The sequence below is a fragment of the Cherax quadricarinatus genome, chromosome 24, assembly GCF_038502225.1.
Source record: "Cherax quadricarinatus isolate ZL_2023a chromosome 24, ASM3850222v1, whole genome shotgun sequence".
In the NCBI taxonomy this organism is placed as follows: Eukaryota; Metazoa; Arthropoda; class Malacostraca; order Decapoda; family Parastacidae; genus Cherax; species Cherax quadricarinatus.
The window spans coordinates 23,451,991-23,471,696 of NC_091315.1; the positions used below are offsets into that span (position 1 = coordinate 23,451,991).

The 19,706-nt window shown below is 38.0% G+C and overlaps 1 protein-coding gene across 5 annotated transcripts in view; it reads left to right on the forward strand.

Moving 5' to 3' along the window:
• The window catches only part of LOC128690747 (piwi-like protein Ago3), a 122,025-nt gene that overhangs the window by 83,552 nt on the left and 18,767 nt on the right, over window positions 1-19,706 (forward strand). For all 5 annotated transcript variants that reach the window (XM_070088265.1, XM_070088267.1, XM_070088268.1 and 2 more), the window contains one exon: window positions 834-1,058. In XM_070088265.1, the coding sequence (XP_069944366.1) occupies window positions 834-1,058 (225 nt within the window). The remainder of the gene's footprint in view (window positions 1-833; window positions 1,059-19,706) is intronic.

Sequence of the window (19,706 nt, forward strand, 5' to 3'; positions counted from 1 at the left end):
TTTAGAAAGGGAGGCAGTGATTTCATGCATTGGCCAAGGAGGTACAACAGCCTTTAGGAGTGAGGTCGAGCCAGATATGAATGTTGGAGGTGTGTGAGACTGTGGTTACAATGAAAGAGGGCAAAGAAGCTGGGATTGATGGGATCCTGACAGAAATGTTAAAAGCAGATGGAAATATAGTTTTGGAGTGGTTGAAAGAAGTGAAGGTATCTAGGATTGGCAGAGAGCATGCATAGCTGCTTTGTATAAAGGGAAGGGGAACAAAAGAGCATATAGATTATGGGGAAAGAAGACTGTTGAGTAAACCAGATAAAGTGTATGGAAGAGTTGTTATTGAAAGAATTAAGGGCATGATGGAGAGTAGGATCTCAAATGAACAAGGAGGCTTTAGGAATGGTAGGGGATGTGTAGACCAAGTGTTTACACTGGAGCATGTAAGTGAACAACATTTAGATAAAGGTAAAGATGTTTTCGATTTATTCGTGCATTTAGAAAAGGCATGTGATAGGGTGAGTTGTAGTTATAGTTGTTGTAGTTATAGTTGCAGTAGTTATAGTTGCAGTAGATATAGTTGCAGTAGTTACAGTTGCAGTAGTTATAGTTGCAGTCATAGTTATAGAAGTAGAATAGTAGTAGTAGTGCGTGTGCATACACTCACAGCTTGTGTGTGTGTGCGCGCGTGCACAAGTGCTTATTTATTGATTCATTGAGATATACTATTAATTTGGGGAAATATTTAGAAAATTAACATTAATTTTCAGTGATGTGTTTTTTTCATATTGTTTCTACTACTAATGATAACTGTTGAACTGAAATTTTTATCTTTCTTTCAGTTGCAGATAGCAGTCATTATATTCCCAACCCAGCGTGATGATCGTTACGCAGCAGTGAAGCGTCTTGCATGTGTAGAATTAGCCCTTCCGACCCAGTGCATCAACTCTCGCACAATAAGCCAAGATAGCAAATTACGTTCTGTCACACAGAAGATTGCTTTGCAAATTAACTGTAAACTCGGTGGAGAACTTTGGGCACTGAAGATTCCCATGACTGGACTTATGGTAAGGCATAAACTAGAGACTACACTGTCATCTAGAGCCACTACTATTTGTACAAGCACAAGTATGTAGAGAAAGCATAAAAAATTACTGTGCAGCACTGGTTTACTTTTAGCATTAACTAATCTTAATTATTTTTTTAATAAGCCGGCCGTATCCCACCGAGGCAGGGGGACCTAAAAATAAAACAAAGTTTTCTTCTTCTTACAATGAACTGGCCGTATCCCACTGAAGCAGGGTGGCCCAAAAAGAAAAACAAAAGTTTCTCTTTTTAAATTTAATAATTTATACAGGAGAAGGGAATACTAGCCCCTTGCTCCTGGCATTTTAGTCGCCTCTTACAACACGCATGGCTTACGGAGGAAGAATTCTGTTCCACTTCCCCATGGAGATAAGAGGAAATAAACAAGAACAAGAACAACTAACTAGAAAATAGAAGAAAACCCAGAGGAGTGTGTATATATATCCTTGTACATGCATGTGTAGTGTGACCTAAGTGTAAGTAGAAGTAGCAAGACGTACCTGAAATCTTGCATGTTTATGAGGCACCAGCAATCCTACCATCATGTAAAACAATTACAGGCTTTCATTTTACACTCACTGGTACTTCCCTAGGTGGTTGCTGTTGACCAACCTACTACTTAGGAAAAGAAAGTTTCTCATTTTAAATTTAGTGTATTGTATACAGGAGAAGAGGTTACTAGCCCCTTGCTATCCTAATCTTAAATATATTTGTATTTTTTTTTTGTGTGTGTACGTATATATATAATTTATTTTTTTAATTGTCTGTCTCTCACTAAGATAGGGTGACCTGAAAAAGAAACACTTTCACCATCATTCACTCTTATCACTGTCTTGCTAGAGGCATGCAAATACTACAGTTTAGATGCCCCTCCAAACTGCAGATATCCTCGCCTCTCTTTGAGAGTGCAGGCACTGTACTTCCCACCTCCAGGATTATGTCTGGCTAACTGGTTTCCCTGAATCCCTTCACAAAATGTTACCTTGCTCATACCCCAACAGCTCGTCAAATCCCAAAAACCATTTACCTCCACTCCTGTGTAACGTTACCAAATTTTTACGCATACTGATACCCAAATTTTGGCTGATACTTTTCCTACATTTATTGCACAACGGATATTAAATAACACAGGCAGGTTAAATATTAAATAACTTAATTTCTCTGAGATGACAATGTCATTACTTATTATTTGGCCTGTTATGTTAGTTATTGGTTGCCAAAGGCACTTTCTGATAGGGATGGAGTGGAAGAGGTTTTATGTACAGGGGGTTTGAACATCCAGCAGGTGTGTGTGAGTGTGTTAGATAGGAGTGAGTAGATGCAAGTGGCTTTTATGATTTGATGTGCTGTCAAAGTGTGAGCATGTTATCATTTATGAAGGGAATCATGGAAACTGATTACCTGAACTGGAGTCCTATAGTAGGGAAGTACAGAGCCTTCACTCTAAAGGAGGAGGAGGTTGGGATGTTGCAGTTTTGAGTCACCTGGACTGTAATGTCAGCATGTCTCTTGCGAGACTCATAGAATGAATGATGATGAAAGTGTTTTTTTTTTTTTTTTTTCAGGTCATTCTACCTCAGTTGGAGATGGCCAGTGTGTAAAAAACATTTAAAAGTGTTTAAAAATAGTATTAATTTAGTAGTTAATTATTTATTTCTACAAACATACCTAATGTAAAAATAGTTCTTTATATATCCTGCATTATAAACATTTGTTTGTTGTAGATACAGTAAATAAAAAAAATGCTAAGGATTTTATTGATGCCATGTACTGCAGGTTTTCTACACAGACAAATTTGATGTACCAAACTGCTTGGGTTTTTGCTAATATAAAATTTACATAAAAATGTTTAGTTTTAAAAATTTGAATGAAAAAGAGCAAAACTAGATACTGCATTTATTTGTTCTTGAATTTGCTTGAACTTTAGTCTTGAAGAACGTATATTCAACGGGGTACTGGTATTGAGGTACAGATAAAAAAAAGAAAGGCTTAATGATTTTTTATGCATTAATTTGTAAAGGATGTCATAAAATTTAAACCCCTTCTCCTGTATAAATTACTAAATTTACAAGGAGAAATTTTTGTTTTTCCTTTTAGGCCATCCTGCCTCGGTGGGATACGGCTGGTGTGTTGAAAGAAGAAATGATGAAGTTTAATATTTAATACATTTTGGTACTGTAGCTTTTTAATTTTTGGTGACATTACATTTTATGAATTGTAAACATCCCCTCACCGATCACTGGTTATTTTTGTTTCCTTGACTGCACTTTAAATGTATTTTTTTTTTTTACCACCAGCAAGATAGGGTCACCTTCAGAAGGAAATATTTTCATCTTTCAAGAAATGTGTAGACATCACAGTTCAAATACAACATTCTCACCCATAATTTGAATGTAAGCACTGTACCTCCTACTTCAGAACTCAGATTGAGGTAACTAGTGTCACTGAATCCCCCCACAAATGTTACCTTACTCACACTCAAACAGCATGTCAAATCCTAAAAAATGATTGAATGTGTCTCCAAAATGAAACTTTATTCTTTATTATATTCCATTCAGATTGATGTACAGTAGGGCCCCACTTTACAGCGTTTTGCCTTACGGCATTCCGCTAATACGGCGATATCAAATTATGACCAAAATTTGCTATACGGCAAGTGGTCTTTCAAATACGGCGCGCCCCACCCAGTTTGTTTACATTCTCCGTGAGCACATCTATTATGTCTGGAAACTTTCCAAAATTTCAAGTGTTTTAAAGTTATCGTGTATTTTATATGTACTCTGATAATTATGCTTATGTGTACCTGTACCTAAATATACACACTGTGCTGGCATGTAGGTACACATTAAAATCACTAAGAGTCTCTCTACTCATGATGCCATAGTAATACTATGTAAAAATAATCTCTCTTGGTCACATTAAATGTTTTATTTTATGTTAATGAAGACAGTTTCATTAATCCATCTATGATATTTTCTTCAAAATTATATAAGAAACACGTTACATAGCATATGAACATTATACATTCACCCACAGAATAAAAATTGATATAAATATGAGATTTGTTTACAAAGCGGCTCTGTAGGAGTGCCGGAAGAATTACGTTTTCTCTAGTCAAACGCTGGGGGATAACTGTAGATAAATATTCCTTTCATTTGCCTTCACTCTATATATAGCAGTTCACAACCCTCATGGGTTTAGTGCTTTTTTATTATGATTATAATAATAATAACTTGCTATAATAACTTGTAATAATAATCATTTGTAATAATAATTTGTAATAATAATAATAATAATTTGTCAGAGCATCATTCCTTCTAAAAATTACATGACAATGGAAGGGTTGGTCTTTATTTATTCTACTGTACCACTGTGGAGACAACTTATACACAGTGTATAGTGTTTGTATGAATGTTTATGAGCCATAACCAGATGCATCGTCTGTTTGTTTACATAGTGGGTGGGGTGGCCAGGCTGGCTTCCCTACACTACCCTACCTACCACACCACTTTCTACAAATAAATACTTTTCACCTTTCAACCCTACATTAAGACTACAAATATTTTAAGGTAAGTAATGAGTGTATTGTACATGCATTTTATCACTCTATTTAAGCATTGTCGTGTATTATGTGTGGGTGGGGGTGGCCAGGAGGGCTACCACACCTAACTTCTTATATTAAATGCTACTCACCTTTTGCCCTACATTAAGACTACGAATATTTTGAGGTAAATAATGAGTGTACTGTGTGTGTATTTTACTTTTTATTGTTTTTTAATGCCTAAGTTCTATTGCTAACTTAACCCTTTCAGGGTTTCCAACGTACTAGTACGGCTTACACACCAGGGTTATTGACGTACTAGAATGCCTAAATTCTAGCGCCTTCAAATCTAGTGAGAGAAAGCTGGTAGGCCTACATATGAAAGAATGGGTCTATGTGGTCAGTGTGCACAGTATAAAAAAATCTTGCAGCACACTGCTTAATGAGAAAAAAAAACTCCGACCATGTTTTTGGTTTAAAACAGCGACTTTGCAGTGTATTTTCGTATGATATTTATGGTTGTATTTTAGTTTTCTTGGTCTCGTTTTATAGAATTGAAGACATATTACAGAAATTGAGATGATATTGATTGGTTTCATAATGAAAAGTACCTTGAAATTGAGATCAAAGTAGCAGAAATGTTCGATTTTTACCAAATTTCTAAAGTAAACAAATCATGCCAAGCGTCCAATACACGTCAACTGGTGAGTAATATTCTTTCACAAGTGCACTGATATTATTTATACCATTTCTACACTAATGCAGTAGTCTGCATAACAGTAAATCTTCTATTTTTTGTGAGAATAAAAATTCAAAGTGGAAAGCAAAAGAGATGTAAGAGGGGCCTGGGGACATGACTAATGAACAGAGAAAATGTTATTTTAGTGCCAGGAATGTCTATCTTGCTTATTTTGGACCCTATTTGGAAATTGGTATCTTCTGAAATTTGTGTGAAATGGGCAAAGTTGCCAATTTCTGACCACTTTATTGGATACTTGAAATCGGTAAATGGGTGGTTTCTTGTATTCATTTGATAGAAAAAATGGAGTTCTAGTGAAATAGATATGATTTTTGTCAACTAGTACACTTAAATTGGCCAAAAATAGGGCTCAAATTGGGCGAAATCGCCAATGCGTAAACATCATTGAGACTGCTAACTTCGAGAGAGCATAATTCCGTAAGTTTTCAATCAAATTTCATACTTTTGGTGTCATTATGATCGGGAAAAGATTATCATTTCTTAAGAATTTTCTTTTTTTTTTTTCCAAAAAATTTTCGACCCTGAGAATGAGTTTAGGAGAGTTCCTCTCGACCCTGAAAAGGTTAATATATGTTAGTGTAAACTTGTTATTTGGCATTTATATGCATTTATAAGTGGAAAAAATGGCGTTCTGCTTTCTGGCGAAGTCTGCTTTCCGGCAGTAGCCTGGAACCTAACCTGCCGTGTAAGTGGGGCCCTACTGTATTTTAAGTTCTTTTTTTAATGGTCAAAAAGATGGCTGAATTCAATGAATTTTTCATTATAAATGTGATTTAAAATAAAAAAAATTGCAGTTGTGTGTGGAGATGTTTGTATTGTTTTAACGCTTTCAGGGTCGGTCCCGTACATGTATGGCTTGAAACTAGGGTCGGTCCCACACTTATATGCCAAAATTCTAGCACCTTCAAATCTGATGGAAGAAAACTGGTAGGCCTACATATGAAAGAATGGGTCTGCGTGGTCACCGTGTGCAGTATAAAAGAAATCCTGCAGCACGCAGTGCATAATGAGAAAAAAAAACTCCGACCGTGTTTTTGGTTTAAAACGACAATTTTGCAGTGTACTATTTACATATGGTATTTATGGTTGTATTCTCATTTTTTCAGTCTCATTTGATAGAATGGAAGGTATATTACAGAAATAGAGATGATTTTGATTGGTTTCATGATGAAAGTACCTTGAAATTGAGCTCAAAGTAGCGGAAATGTTTGATTTTTGCCACTGTTCAAGAGTAAACAAATCACTCCAATACAAATCACGTCCAATACACATCAACCAGTGAGTCTAATATTCTTTCACAAGTGTGCTGATGTTAATTATACCATTTTTACAATAATGCAGTAGTCTGCATAACAGTAAATCTATTTTTTGTGAGAATAAAAATTCAAAATGGAAAGAAAGAGTAATATAAGAGGGGCCTGAAGATGTGACTAATGAACAGAGAAAATGTTATTTTAGTGCCAGGAATGTCTGTCTTGTTTATTCTGCACCTTATTTTGAAATTGGCATCTTTTGAAATTTGTGTGAAATTGGTGAAATTGCCAATTTCTGACCACTATTGGGTAGTTGAAATCAGTAAATGGGCAGTTTCTTGTACTCATTTGATAGAACAAATGGAGTTCTAGCAAAATCGCTATGATTTTAGTAGTCTGTAACATTAGAATTGGCCGAAAACAGGGCTCAAGGTGGGCAAAATTGCCAATGCATATATATCGCCGAGAGCGCTAACTTCGAGAGAGCATAATTCAGTAAGTTTTCCATCAAATTTCATACTTTTGGTGTCATTATGATGGGTAAAAGATTCTCTATCATTTTTTCCCCCCTCAAAAAAATTTTCGACCCTGAGAACGAGTTTGGGAGAGGGCCTCTCGACCCTGAAAGGGTTAAACAAATAACTTTGGTGGGGAACATTTGATGTAGTCAAAAAAAAATAAATCTTGCATCCCAAGTCATGCAACAATAGAAGAATGAATCAGAAGAACCTAACTCTCATACAGGGATTCAAATATAAACACTAAGAGCTACATATGTAAGTCACATCGGCCAATTCAAGATTATGTGGCAAACTGAAATTCTAACTTTGTGATAGCACCTCAAGGATTCTAGCAAGGACATTTTAAGACCATGTTCTAGAGAAATAGCTATGATTTTAGTCAAATGGAACAATGGAATTGGCTGAAAATAAGGCTCAAAGTGGGTGAAAATGCCGATGCGTAAATATCGCCGATACCGCTAACTTTGTGAGAGTGTAATTTCATACGTTTTCCATCATATTTTGTACTTTTAGTGTCATTACCATCAGGAAAAGATTTTCTTATCATTTCAAAAGATTTTTTTTTTTTGACCCTGTGAGCGAGTTAAGGATCAGGGGTCTTGACCCTCAAAGGGTTAAGCAAGGTAAAGTAACATTCATGAGAGCTGACATGCATAAAAAAATATTTAAGACTGCTGTGTGTGTTGTGTATTTTGTTGGAACTAGCAGTTTTTGTTACATTGTTTTACCTTGGGTGTTCCTGTGTGTGTTTTGTATTTATTTTTTATTACTGAGTGCTCTCTCAGGTCAAAGAGCTCTTCAGATCTTACAACTTCCTTCAGACTGCTATATTACCCTTTATGGAAACAATCTCAATATTCGCATGATTGCAAAATACAAAAATACCACAGTAAAAATAGGAAAAATACCAGAGCACTTTCATGTACTTACACATTATCTTCAGAGGAATGAAGATGTTTGTGTAAGAATATGCAAGCACTCGGGTATTTTTCCTATTTTCTTTGTGGTGGTCTTTCAATAAACCGGCCATATCCCATCAAAACAGGGTGGCCCAAAAACAATAAAAAAAGTTTCTCTTTAACTTTAGTAATGTATACAGGAGAAGGGGCTACTAGTCTATTGCTCACGACATGTTAGTTGCCTCTTACGACACGCATGGCTTACGGAGGAAAAAATTCTGTTGCACTTCCCTATGGAGAGAAAAAGAAATAAACAAGAACTAGTAAGAAATAGAAGAAAACCCAGAGGGGTGTGTGTGTATATATATGCTTGTACATGCCAGTTAGAGGGAGGGGTTAAAAGAGATTTTGTGGGTGAGGGGCTTGGATGTCCAGCAAGCTTGTGTGAACGTGTTAAGATAGGAGTGAATAGAAACAAATTGTTTTTGTTCCCTGATGAGCTGTTAGAGTGTGAACAGAGTAATATTACGTGAAGGGATTCAGGGAAACCAGCTAGGCGGACTTGAGTCCTGGAAGTGGGAAGTACAATGCCTGCACTTTAATGGTAGCAGCAACAGCAGTGACCTCCAAGCTCCGTACTTTTCTCCAACAACCAGAGCCACCAATGCTCCTATGATGACCTAGTTGCAAGCAAAACTGCACTACCCAACGTAGCACCCAGAATGACCAAAGATTACCAACAGTGAAACCTACAAATCGAAAATCATAGAGATCAAAGGAAGACTTCCCTCAAACCCAAAGCAACACCCCGCTGCCAGCCGAATGAGGTGTAATCTCAGAGGAAACAACACCAAGGCCAGCAAGAAAACACCGAAAAATTGACTATTCAACAAGTGTACCCAGGACGATGCTGGCTCATCTAGCACCCCTCTCACCACCGCCCAGGGCGACACCACAACAATAACACCAAACATGGCTGCCTCCACCTCTGCCACCTCTCTCTTCTCCGGATTCAACTTACCAAGTAGTCCCTCAGGTATGACCAACGATCCAGTTAGCCTAAAGTCATGCATCTCCACCTTAGTTATTGAAAATATGAATCTTTGAGAGACGCTAACAAAACAAGACACCAGGATGACACAGCTCGAGAACAAAATCCTCAGTCTTGAACAAAAGTTATCAACACCAGGAATGACTAACTGTGGCAAGACCATCCAAACAGTCATAGATAGCCATACAGAACAAATAATATCTCTTAATACAAAGGTTGAAGAAGCAGTAAAAGAATGGAAGAACAACTTGGATAACCAGTTCAGTGACTACTTTGCTCTCCAAGAAGATAAAACTGAGCAAGAAAAACTATCAGATGCAGTAATAGTTAACAGTCTACTTTTTCCCAGTGATATGAACCAAACAAACAGTAAAGAAATTACTTTCCAGATCATTAAGAACCAAACAAAAGTTACAGTACTAGAGTCAGAAATAAAGGAAGCCAGGTTGCTAGGATCCCATGGTAGAAAAAGTGTTATGCTTAGATTCCACTCGCATGACATGAAAAAAGACTTAATTATTACGTCTATTGAAGTAAAGAAAGATGTATAAACGAGTGTCTCACCAAAAAACGTCAGAACCTCCTGTATAGTCAGAAAACTTAAGCGAGAGAATAATGACACAATACACCAATGCTTCACACGGGATGGGAAAATTCTAGTTAGGAAAACAAATGTAGGTCAGCTGTACACAATCATGAACAAGAATGATCTATCACGATTTCTCAGGGATATTAATCTTACAGAGAATAACTAAACAATGTCCAACCTAAAGGCCTACGTGTAGTGTATGTTTTGCTCCATTATTGTACAAATTTCAAAGTACAATCTCTTAGTAATCAAAAATCAACTACCTCAGTAATGTGATTTTACTAGTAAGCATAAGTCACCTTATGTTATATAATTTTCTTAATTACTATTGTTTGCTTAACCCTTTCAGGGTTCAAGGCCCAAATCTGGAGTCACGCACCAGTGTCCAAGAATTTTCAAAAAAAAAATTTGTTATTTTTTCTTATGAAATCATAGAGAATCTTTTTGTGAAGGTAATAAAACAAAAAGTACGAAATTTGGTGGAAAATTGACGAAATTATGCTCTCGCGAATTTTGATGTGTCAGCGATATTTACGAATCGGCGATTTTGCCGACTTTGACTCCCATTTTAGGCCAATTACATTATTCCAATCAACCAAATTCTTAGCTATTTCACTAGTATTACTTCTATTCTATCGATTGAGCACAAGAAATCGCCAAGTCAACTGTTTCAACTACAAAATAAAGTGATCGGAAATTGTTAATTTGGCCAATTTAACACAAAGTTTAAAATATTCCAATTTCAAAATAGGGTCCAGAATGAACAATGTAGGCATTCCTGGCACTAAACTAACATTTCCTCTGTTCATTAGTTATGTTTTGAGGCTTTACAAATAAATTCCATTTTGATTTTTTATTCACATAATGAATTTTTATTCACACCAAAAAATAGAAGATTTACTGTTATGCAATACTGTAATAATTGTATAAATATCATCACCATATTTGTGAATGTATATTAGACCCACCAGCTGACGTGTATTAGACGTGTGAGGTCGTTTGTTTACTCTTGAATATCGGCAAAAATTTAACATTTCTGCTACTTTGAGCTCAGTTTCAAGCCATTTCCAATGCTAAAACCAATCAAAATCATCTCTATTTCTGTAATATGTCTTCCATTCTATCAAATGAGACCAAGAAATCGCAAATACAACTATAAAAAACATACGAAAAAACACTGCAAAGTTGCTGTTTTAATCGAAAAATCATGATTTCATTTTTTTTCTCTCATTATACACAGTGTGCTGCAGGATCTGTTTTATGTGGTGCACACATATCACATAGATGTATTCTCTCATATCTAGGCCCAAATGTACCACTCACAGTTTATCAGAGTGAGCTGAGCTCATGGCGTAGATCTACGGTTTGGACCCTGAACGTAAAGCCGTAGATCTACGGGACGGACCCTGAAAGGGTTAAATATTTGCTGAATTAATACTTTCTCTGTCCATATTACAACCTCATATTTCTTTAAATACTATTAATTGCTATTACTTACCAAATTTATTATCAAATACCATTTTTTACTATCAATACAATTTACTCTCTTTTTTTTGGCATTATTTTAATTACCATTACTTGTTTAACCCCTTCAGGGTCCAAGGCCAAAATCTGAATTGGTGCTCCAGTGTCCAAGAAATTTTGAAAAAAAAAAAAAATATATTTTTTCTTACAGAATTAAAGAGCATATTTTTGTGAAGGTAATAAGACAAAAAAAAAATTCTGATCAGTACTTACCGAGATACAGTGCCAAGAAGTTTGTCCAAAATGATGTGGTGGCGGCAACATCGACGAATTCCACATACGCGCATTACATTATTTAGCGGTTTTTATAGTTTTTTCTTTTCTTTTCCAATTTTTTTCTTTAACTACTAACATTTGGGGCCTGAGAGACCAATACTCTATATAATGTATATATATAAACTCACTGTATTGAACACAATAACCGCACTAAAGTTATTATCATATTATTGTTTACCACTGTTGTTTATTACAATAAACATGCACAAATCTTGTATAATACTAATGTTCTATCATATATTTACATATTTACAATCACTGGACATGGTTTTAGAACTGCTGGAGCTTGTGGAACTCCTTGAAACAAGGCACCATGCACAGAGGCACCTTACATTCCTCACACATAAACCGAGTGTCTTTGTGTCTTTGTTTCCGTCGTTATGTTTGTGCACAGACGATGCATCTCTTCTGAGCAAATTTCTTCTGAGTTGAAGGAAGCTGTATTATGAAATGACCACCTTCCCTCATCAAACGCTTTGGTATATCCTGAGTAATTCGAGGACCTTGTTGTATAGCAGGTGTTCTTACCTGGTACTTCATTATGAGTTGTCTGACAACAGACAAACAAAATTCACCATACGGTGGTCTGTTACCAGTCTTTATTGGTACATATTATATGCATTGAGCATTGAAATGTCCATGAGATGGAAGAAAAGTTTCATGTACCACTTGTAACTCTTACGAACACAGTCAACAAAACCAATCTGCATGTCACATTTGTCAACCAAGCGCATGTTTTGTGTATAATCAATCACTGTCACTGGTTTTCGAATACGTTCATTAGTCACTCGATCAACTTTGCCACTGTCTTGCATATCATTACGGTGAATGGTTGTCAACAATGTGACATCTCGCTTGTCATGCCACCATAATGCCATGATGTCATTGGCAGTAAACACCTGCACGTCATCACCACGAGCACCTGCGTTGAGCCTGGGCATATGTTTACGATTAGAACGCACTGTGCCACACACATCTGTCTTGTTCACTCGCATGAAATCACTGAATAATGGACTTGTGTACCAGTTATCGGTATATAATGTATGCCCCTTACCAAGATAAGGTGCCATCATGTTTCTCACTACGTCACCTGAGATACCCAATAACATCTTAGTATCTTTCAATGTTTTACTTCCCGTGTATACAACAATATCCAACACCAGGCCACTGTCACAGTCACAGAGTACAAACAGTTTTATACCAAAGCGTTTCCTCTTGCTCGGTATATACTGCTTGAATGACAGTCTACCTTTGAACAAAATCAAAGACTCGTCAATTACAACATTCTTGAATGGATAAAAGTATATGCTGAACTTTTGTTTGAGATACATGAAAACATTTCTAATCTTATATAACCTGTCATTTCTGTCAGGCCTGGTTTTGTCAGAGAAGTGCAACATACGTAAGAGTAAGATAAACCTGTTCACTGGGATGATTTCACTGAAGACCGGGGTAAAAATTAGCCGATCTGTGGACCAGTATGCTTTTATATTATGCTTATAGACATGAGGCATAAGCATTATTGTTGCAAAAAGCAAATACATTTCTGCAACAGTAGTCTCTTTCCACCTGTGTAGTCTTGACTGGTGATATGATCGTATTTGCCATGGTGTACTCAAAATACTTATACTTTCCTTGACAATAGTTTCCATCAATGGCTGGTCAAAGAATAATTCAAAGAATTCCAGTTCATTGGCCGTGGTTTCAAGGGGACAAGTAGGTAGAATTCCACTTTGAGAGTCATCAAAGTGGTGAGGCTTGGGAACAAAATTGGGATTTTGCTGCCAATCCCACATACGGTTTGCTGGTGGATACTGGACATCATAGGCTGGTTGTGCGGGTGGTTGTGGTTGTGGTGGGCTGGTGGCTGGCGCTCCGCTTTGTCCTTGAACTGACGAGTCAGCAGCGTGGGTCCCGGCGTGGCCTGGTGAGTCACGCATGGCGGTGCCACTACCATCACCACTACCACCATCCACTGATGCCTGTGGTCTATCCATGCCAAGTGTAGCCACATCATCTTCACTATCACTACCTAAAACTGGTGTAGGGCCACGGGATGTACTCTGGGATGTACTCCGTCCCCTGGGCACAGCATAGGGTACACTACCCGAGCGCATGCGGCGGCGAACATACCGACGCTTCACTGGTGAATATGATTCCTCACTATCACTACTCGAATGATCGTCGAGCGCAATAAAATCACAATCCACATCACTATCATCATCATTACTGAAGTCAGAGGCCTGGCCACGCGAAAATATTAGTTTTCTCTTGCGTTGAGGCACAACCGACCGTGAGTCACGAGTGCCCACACCAGAGGTAGAAGGTTGAGGATCGTCAGGGTTTTCTGCACTATTATCGATATCCTGGTCATTCCTTTCGGTCACTAACTGATCAAAGCCGTAGAATTCGTCTTCATTTCCACTTCCATCAGTGTCAGAACTATCAGATAGGAAGAGGAGAGTCCCAATTTTCCGGGAAGTGAGAGCTGACTTGCAACGAGGCATGGTGAACAAGGGTAACTGAGCCAGCGTTCCCACAATGCTATGCGGGTGCCTAGATTTTTTGTTTATGGCGCACACCCACCACGCAGACCCGTTCTCTCACATGTAGGCCTATGAGTGCTTTCGCGCTAAATTTGACGGTGCTAGAATTTTGGCGTAGATCTACGGTTTGGACACTCAACGTGAAGCCGTAGATCTACGGGACGGACCCTGAAAGGGTTAATTACCATAACCTGTTTTAATACCACATTTACTATCTTAGAGTAGTTCCTTACTCTTAAATACCTTGTACTACCAATTAAGCTCTAGTATAACTACCAGTGCAATATTGAATCCAAATAACTGTTCTTAAAATTTAGTACTTGAAATAAACATTTCTTTTTTCATTTTATTTTTATTAATTAATATTTCTTGTAATCATTATTACTTACTAAAATTTCATTAAACACAATATTTACTACCAGTCAATTTTACTTTTGTACATTAATCATTATTTTATACTTTTCTTAACCTTTTGTTGCCAAATTTTCAAGTTTGTATATTCACCTCCAACCTTTATATTATCCTCTGTACCATCTGATCATATTATAACCAAGTCATTGCCATTTTTATTTTTCTATTTTATTCTTTTGGAACATTAATTTGTGTATTTTATCTTGTCAATTTCAATCTAGTTATACTCTTGTTCTTGTTTTATTATTATTTTTTTTTTATCACACTGGCCGATTCCCACCAAGGCAGGGTGGCCCAAAAAAGAAAAACTTTCACCATCATTCACTCCATCACTGTCTTGCCAGAAGGGTGCTTTACACTACAGTTTTTAAACTGCAACATTAACACCCCTCCTTCAGAGTGCAGGCACTGTACTTCCCATCTCCAGGACTCAAGTCCGGCCTGCCGGTTTCCCTGAACCCCTTCATAAATGTTACTTTGCTCACACTCCAACAGCACGTCAAGTATTAAAAACCATTTGTCTCCATTCACTTCTATCAAACACGCTCACGCATGCCTGTTGGAAGTCCAAGCCCCTCGCACACAAAACCTCCTTTACCCCCTCCCTCCAACCTTTCCTAGGCCGACCCCTACCCCGCCTTCCTTCCACTACAGACTGACACACTCTTGAAGTCATTCTGTTTCGCTCCATTCTCTCTACATGTCTGAACCACCTCAACAACCCTTCCTCAGCCCTCTGGACAACAGTTTTGGTAATCCCGCACCTCCTCCTAACTTCCAAACTACGAATTTTCTGCATTATATTCACACCACACATTGCCCTCAGACATGACATCTCCACTGCCTCCAGCCTTCTCCTCGCTGCAACATTCATCACCCATGCTTCACACCCATATAAGAGCGTTGGTAAAACTATACTCTCATACATTCCCCTCTTTGCCTCCAAGGACAAAGTTCCTTGTCTCCACAGACTCCTAAGTGCACCACTCACCCTTTTCCCCTCATCAATTCTATGATTCACCTCATCTTTCATAGACCCATCCGCTGACACGTCCACTCCCAAATATCTGAATACATTCACCTCCTCCATACTCTCTCCCTCCAATCTGATATCCAATCTTTCATCACCTAATCTTTTTGTTATCCTCATAACCTTACTCTTTCCTGTATTCACCTTTAATTTTCTTCTTTTGCACACCCTACCAAATTCATCCACCAATCTCTGCAACTTCTCTTCAGAATCTCCCAAGAGCACAGTGTCATCAGCAAAGAGCAGCTGTGACAACTCCCACTTTGTGTGTGATTCTTTATTCTTGTTAACAACTTATATTAGACCTTAGTGCAATTGCAGGTGAGAGTCTTGTACCTTTTTAACTTGTATTCTTATATTATTAGTTTATACCTAGTTGTACTTCAGCTCATTCTAGCTCAATACATAGACAACACCAAATTCATTATATTAGACCTTAATGCAATTATAAGAGTGAGTCTGGTGCTATTTGTAATTTGTATTTTTATAGTATTAGTTTATACCTAGTTGTACTTTAGCTCATTCTAGCACAACACATATACAATTTCAACTTCATCATGTTTATTAGTGACTATACTCTATATGACCAAAGTGCTTTAGCTATATACTTATCCAAACTTCCCACTACTACAGATATCAGTATTAGAACTCACCGCACAATACAGGATATAAATAACCACTATTCAAACCTAAAAGATGAATGATCACGTTGACCCTGATCTAAACCTCCATAATCTAACATACAATCAAAACTTATTGGAAAGTAACTGCCTTTATTATACAGCATTACAACCCAGCACCATCCTAAACACTGCTCAAAGTCTATCATTTCTTAACTACAACATCAGGTCCTTAAGTAAACACTATGATGACCTCCTGGCACTCCTTGAGTCGCTAAAGACACCCTTCTGCATTATTCTTACTGAGACCTGGCTTAAGCAGGACAATATATATCTACCCACTACCAAGATACACAGCAATCCACAATTGCAGACCATACCAAGTTGGGGGTGGTATTGCAATCTATTACTCTAACCAGCTATCTTGTATTAGCACCACTTGCTTTAGTGATGAATATGGGGAATACACTTTTGCTAATTTTACTGTAAAAAATCTTAAGACGCCTATAACAATCGGTTCCATTTACCGGATACCCCACACAAACATACCAAATTTCAGTGAGAATCTAAAGGCACTAATAACAAACAGACAAATGAACAAGCACCACCTTCTCTTAGCTGGAGACTTCAGTATCAACCTTGGCCTACCAGATGATCAGCCTGTAACTGATTTCATCAACAATATGAACAACACTTCTCATACCATGTTTATAGAGGGGCCACAGATATATCAGATCACTTTCTAGTTGTAGCTACACTGAGAGTAAAAGGTAGATGGGATACAAGGAGAATAGAAGCACAGGGAAGAGAGAGGTGAAGGTTTATAAACTAAAAGAGGAGGCAGTTAGGGTAAGATATGAACAGCTATTGGAGGATAGATGGGCTAATGAGAGCATAGGCAATGGGGTCGAAGAGGTATGGGGTAGGTTTAAAAATGTAATGTTTGAGTGTTCAGCAGAAGTTTGTGGTTACAGGAAAGTGGGTGCGGGAGGGAAGAGGAGCGATTGGTGGAATGATGATGTAAAGAGAGTAGTAAGGGAGAAAAAGTTAGCATATGAGAAGTTTTTACAAAGTAGAAGTGATGCAAGGAGGGAAGAGTATATGGAGAAAAAGAGAGAGGTTAAGAGAGTGGTGAAGCAATGTAAAAAGAGAGAAAATGAGAGAGTGGGTGAGATGTTATCAACAAATTTTGTTGAAAATAAGAAAAAGTTTTGGAGTGAGATTAACAAGTTAAGGAAGCCTAGAGAACAAATGGATTTGTCAGTTAAAAATAGGAGAGGAGAGTTATTAAATGGAGAGTTAGAGGTATTGGGAAGATGGAGGGAATATTTTGAGGAATTGTTAAATGTTGATGAAGATAGGGAAGCTGTGATTTCGTGTATAGGGCAAGGAGGAATAACATCTTGTAGGAGTGAGGAAGAGCCAATTGTGAGTGTGGGGGAAGTTCGTGAGGCAGTAGGTAAAATGAAAGGGGGTAAGGCAGCCGGGATTGACGGGATAAAGATAGAAATGTTAAAAGCAGGTGGGGATATAGTTTTGGAGTGGTTGGTGCAATTATTTAATAAATGTATGGAAGAGGGTAAGGTACCTAGGGATTGGCAGAGAGCATGCATAGTTCCTTTGTATAAAGGCAAAGGGGACAGAAGAGAGTGCAAAAATTATAAGGGGATAAGTCTGTTGAGTATACCTGGTAAAGTGTATGGTAGAGTTATTATTGAAAGAATTAAGAGTAAGACAGAGAATAAGATAGCAGATGAACAAGGAGGCTTTAGGAAAGGTAGGGGGTGTGTGGACCAGGTGTTTACAGTGAAACATATAAGTGAACAGTATTTAGATAAGGCTAAAGAGGTCTTTGTGGCATTTATGGATTTGGAAAAGGCGTATGACAGGGTGGATAGGGGGGCAATGTGGCAAATGTTGCAGGTGTATGGTATAGGAGGTAGGTTACTGAAAGCAGTGAAGAGTTTTTATTAGGATAGTGAGGCTCAAGTTAGAGTGTGTAGGAAAGAGGGAGATTATTTCCCAGTAAAAGTAGGCCTTAGACAAGGATGTGTGATGTCACTGTGGTTGTTTAATATATTTATAGATGGGGTTGTAAGAGAAGTCAATGCGAGGGTCTTGACAAGAGGCGTGGAGTTAAAAGATAAGGAATCACACATAAAGTGGGAGTTGTCACAGTTGCTCTTTGCTGATGACACTGTGCTCTTGGGAGATTCTGAAGAGAAGTTGCACAGATTGGTGGATGAATTTGGTAGGGTGTGCAAAAGAAGAAAATTAAAAGTGAATACAGGAAAGAGTAAGATTGTGAGGATAACAAAAAGATTAGGTGATGAAAGATTGAATATCAGATTGGAGGGAGAGAGTATGGAGGAGGTGAATGTATTCAGATATTTGGGAGTGGACGTGTCAGCGGATGGGTCTATGAAAGATGAGGTGAATCATAGAATTGATGAGGGGAAAAGGGTGAGTGGTGCACTTAGGAGTCTGTGGAGACAAAGAACTTTGTCCTTGGAGGCAAAGAGGGGAATGTACGAGAGTATAGTTTTACCAACACTCTTATATGGGTGTGAAGCATGGGTGATGAATGTTGCAGCGAGGAGAAGGCTGGAGGCAGTGGAGATGTCATGTCTGAGGGCAATGTGTGGTGTGAATATAATGCAGAGAATTCGTAGTTTGGAAGTTAGGAGGTGCGGGATTACCAAAACTGTTGTCCAGAGGGCTGAGGAAGGGTTGTTGAGGTGGTTCGGACATGTAGAGAGAATGGAGCAAAACAGGAAGAGCAACAGATCATAGCTCAGAATCTTGCTGAGGAGGAGGAGGAAGAGAGATGGAGGAAGGTGCCTTCTTCAGAAATTAAGGAGATTTTTGAAATGTGGGGTAGGATGGAAAGATTTATGGAGAAACATCACCCAGAGAAGGATGTTGCAAGCCATATCGACAACTTGTACAGTGACAGAGTCTTGGCCCATTTTAGGGAAGTTTTAAAGAGACGCCAGAAACAGAGCTCTCTGGACAGTTTTTTTGCGAGACAGGACTCCAGTGACTCTCAAGGTGGTCCTAGTGGCATTAAGAAACAGAGAAGAGAAGTAACCCCAGAAAAGCAATTGGTACCCGAGGTGTTGATGGAAGGGGATTCCCCTTCCAAACAGTAAATCATCCAATCAGTCTCCTTCTCCAGTCTTCCATACACAAAGAAGAATCTCCAATAAAGGTAAGTGTTATTCTGTTAATGTTTAATTCATCATATGCCACTGTATTGTTTATGTACTACATCTATATTTCATGTAAAAAAATTTTTTGTTTTAATATTTCTGGGTGTCAGGAACGGATTAATTGAATTTACATTATTTCTTATGGGGAAAATTGATTCATATATTGTCCATTTCGATAATAGTCCCACTTCCAGGAACGGATTATGGACGATTATTGAGGGACCACTGTACATGTATACCTGTAAAGTACTCGAGGGCCTGGTCCCAAATTTGCACACTGCCATAACAACATACTGGAGTGAGAGGTATGGGAGGAAGTGCAAAGTAAACCCAGTCAGGAGCAGGGGTGCGGTGGAGACAATAAGGGAACACTGTATCAACATTCGGGGTCCCAGA